We start from the raw sequence: 2,782 nt of genomic DNA on the forward strand, positions 1-2,782 counted from the left end.
GGTCGCTGTACACGGAGCTGTCGAAGCCGGGCGACAGCATCTTCCAGCAGCGCACGATGCGGAACTGGTAGCCCTCGCCGCAGGTGCGCGAGCACTCGCTCCAGCTGCTGGTCTCCCACCTGCTCGGAGGGGCGGTCCTCGGTGACCCCAACTTCCTCCCCCCGACCCCCCACCTCCCCGTGCAACCCCACACCCCAAGAAAATGCGCCCCCTGCTTGCTCCCTGCGTGGTCCCAAACCGCAAGGGCCAAGCCAGATAGGACACAGGCGGGGCCCACGGTGGAGCTGCTGCCTGGGGACCCCGAGCTGGGGAAACACCTAAGTGGGGTGCGGGTGGGCACCTGAAGCGGGCGTTTGGCCTGCCTGGGGGCTGCCTCTACCTGCTCTCACCCACCTGGCCTTCCGCTAGGTGTGTGGGAGCGGGCGGGGCTACATGTGTGAGAGGGGGGCGGGGCGTGTGCGTGGGAGCAGAGACCCCAAGGGGTGGGAGCAGAGACCCCCAGGGGTGGGGAGCAGAGACCCCCAGGGGTGGGGAGCAGAGACTCCCCAGGGGTGGGGAGCAGAGACTCCCCAGGGGTGGGGAGCAGAGACCCCCAGGGGTGGGGCGCAGGCCAGGAGAAAAGGGGTGTGGCAGTCAGGGACAAGGCCAGTGTGCTGGTCCTACACTGACGGTGACAGCAGGCTGGTACCTCGGGCTCATCTGGGCCCCTGCTCCAGCTCCCGCCTGGAGCGTGGCTGGGAGGAGGGCACGGCCAGGTCTCAATCTCTGACCATCGAGGAGGCAGGACAGGAGGCCTGGGGGCTAGAAGGACGGGACCTCCCCCTCATCACAGGGAATTTGAGGCATAGTCCCTCCGGGCTCACAAAGCCCCAGGTGCACCAGGAAGCCTGGGCAGGTGTCACCTGGGGCAGAGTAACCTTCAGAAAGGTTCCTCCAGCTGCTGAGAAAGGCACTGATTGAGCACCTACTGTGTGCAAAGCACTGTGACAGAGGACACTGCGGACGCAGAGGGACTGTGGCAGGCAGGTCAGTGCAGCCCCTCCCCGCCGGCCCCGCCCACAGAGCCCCCTGGAAGGAGCAGGATTCGGACTCCTCCGCTCCTCTGGGCAGAGCCGGGCCCCCACCCCAACACACACCCTGCGGGGGCTCTGGGGCAGTACCTGGGCTGGCACTCCCTCCCAGCACAGAACTCCTGGACTGGCTCCGGGCGGGTCAGGGCGTCGCAGTAGTTGTCCTCCACCTGGATGCCGTCGTAGCGCAGGCACGTGGCATAGGTGGACATGACCCCTGGGTTCAGGAACGGGAAGGCCTGTGAGCCACAGGTGCGCACCTGGAGACCACCTGGCTGCTCAGAGCCCAGACGCCTGGTTTACAGCGACGACAGGACAGTCACCAGCTTACAGACCTATGACAGGAGAGCTCAGCGAAGACAGCTTTGTGGATTCGACTCTCTCTGCCTGTGTCCCAGGGTCTGACTTCTTCTCTGTACCCCCCACCCCCCACCCAGGCTGGGCACCCAGTTCATGTGTCACAAACCCTGGGCTTTGCATAAACTCAAAGTGGCCTCTATAAAGGCACAGGCAGCCGGGTGTCACTGATTTCCATTCATGCAACAACTACCCACCTATGGGTGAGTGGGTGGGTGAATGGGTGAGTAGGTTGGTGGATGGATGGATGGATAGGTTGTTGGGTGAGTAGATGGATAGATAGGTTGGTGGACAGATGGATAAGTTGGTGGATAGATGGATGGATGGATGGATGGATGGATAGGTTGTTGGGTGAGTAGATGGATAGATAGGTTGGTGGACAGATGGATAAGTTGGTGGATAGATGGATGGACGGATGGATGGATGGATAGGTTGTTGGGTGAGTAGATGGATAGATAGGTTGGTGGACAGATGGATAAGTTGGTGGATAGATGGATGGACGGATGGATGGATGGATAGGTTGTTGGGTGAGTAGATGGATAGATAGGTTGGTGGACAGATGGATAAGTTGGTGGATAGATGGATGGACGGATGGATGGATGGATAGGTTGTTGGGTGAGTAGATGGATAGATAGGTTGGTGGACAGATGGATAAGTTGGTGGATAGATGGATGGACGGATGGATGGATGGATAGGTTGTTGGGTGAGTAGATGGATAGATAGGTTGGTGGACAGATGGATAAGTTGGTGGATAGATGGATGGAGCATCCATGTTTCTTTGTTTTTTCCTGATGTTATTCACCATTGGTATGATATTAGCTGAGGGTTTGTCATATATGGTTTTCATTATTGTATTCCTTTCTGGGCTCCCCTGGACTCTGCAAATCCCAGAGGACGGCCCGTGAAGGGCTGTCTCTCGCCTCATATTGCTAATTCCTTGCCCCTTCTCCACCCTCCATTGTTCTGTCCCCCTCCTCAGCACCCATGCCTGGCACCCGCTAGGACACAGGCCACGCTCACAAGCAGTGGTGGGTCCCTGCCAAGGAGCCAGGATGACTCAAGGTGGCGGTCCGCTTTGGTGACAGCCTGGGTGGGGGTAGGTTTGCTATTGTCGTTGTTACTCTGTGTGTGTGTGTGTGTGTGTGTGTGTTTGGGTAAGTGGACGGATGGATAGATGGATAGGTTGGTGGATGGATGGATAGGTTGGTGGATGGATGGATGGGTGGATAGGTTGCTGAATGGGTGGATTGGTGGATGAATATGGAATACAAATCTAACCATTCCAGCCTTTTCCAGCCTCCCTGGATATTATATTAGCCCTCAGATCCCTGCCTTCCTGTGGCGTGTTCCAGTCC

The 2,782-nt window shown here is 58.4% G+C and overlaps 1 protein-coding gene across 1 annotated transcript in view; it reads right to left on the reverse strand.

Moving 5' to 3' along the window:
* Positions 1–2,782, reverse strand: part of ADAMTSL2 (ADAMTS like 2) — a 27,168-nt gene that overhangs the window by 4,103 nt on the left and 20,283 nt on the right. Inside the window, exons 13-14 of the mRNA XM_006776598.2 lie at positions 1,161–1,287; positions 7–119 (exon numbers count right to left, since the gene is read on the reverse strand). Coding sequence (XP_006776661.1) covers positions 7–119; positions 1,161–1,287 — 240 coding nt within the window. The remainder of the gene's footprint in view (positions 1–6; positions 120–1,160; positions 1,288–2,782) is intronic.

The sequence above is a fragment of the Myotis davidii genome, unplaced genomic scaffold (assembly GCF_000327345.1).
Source record: "Myotis davidii unplaced genomic scaffold, ASM32734v1 scaffold609, whole genome shotgun sequence".
Lineage (NCBI taxonomy): Eukaryota > Metazoa > Chordata > Mammalia > Chiroptera > Vespertilionidae > Myotis > Myotis davidii.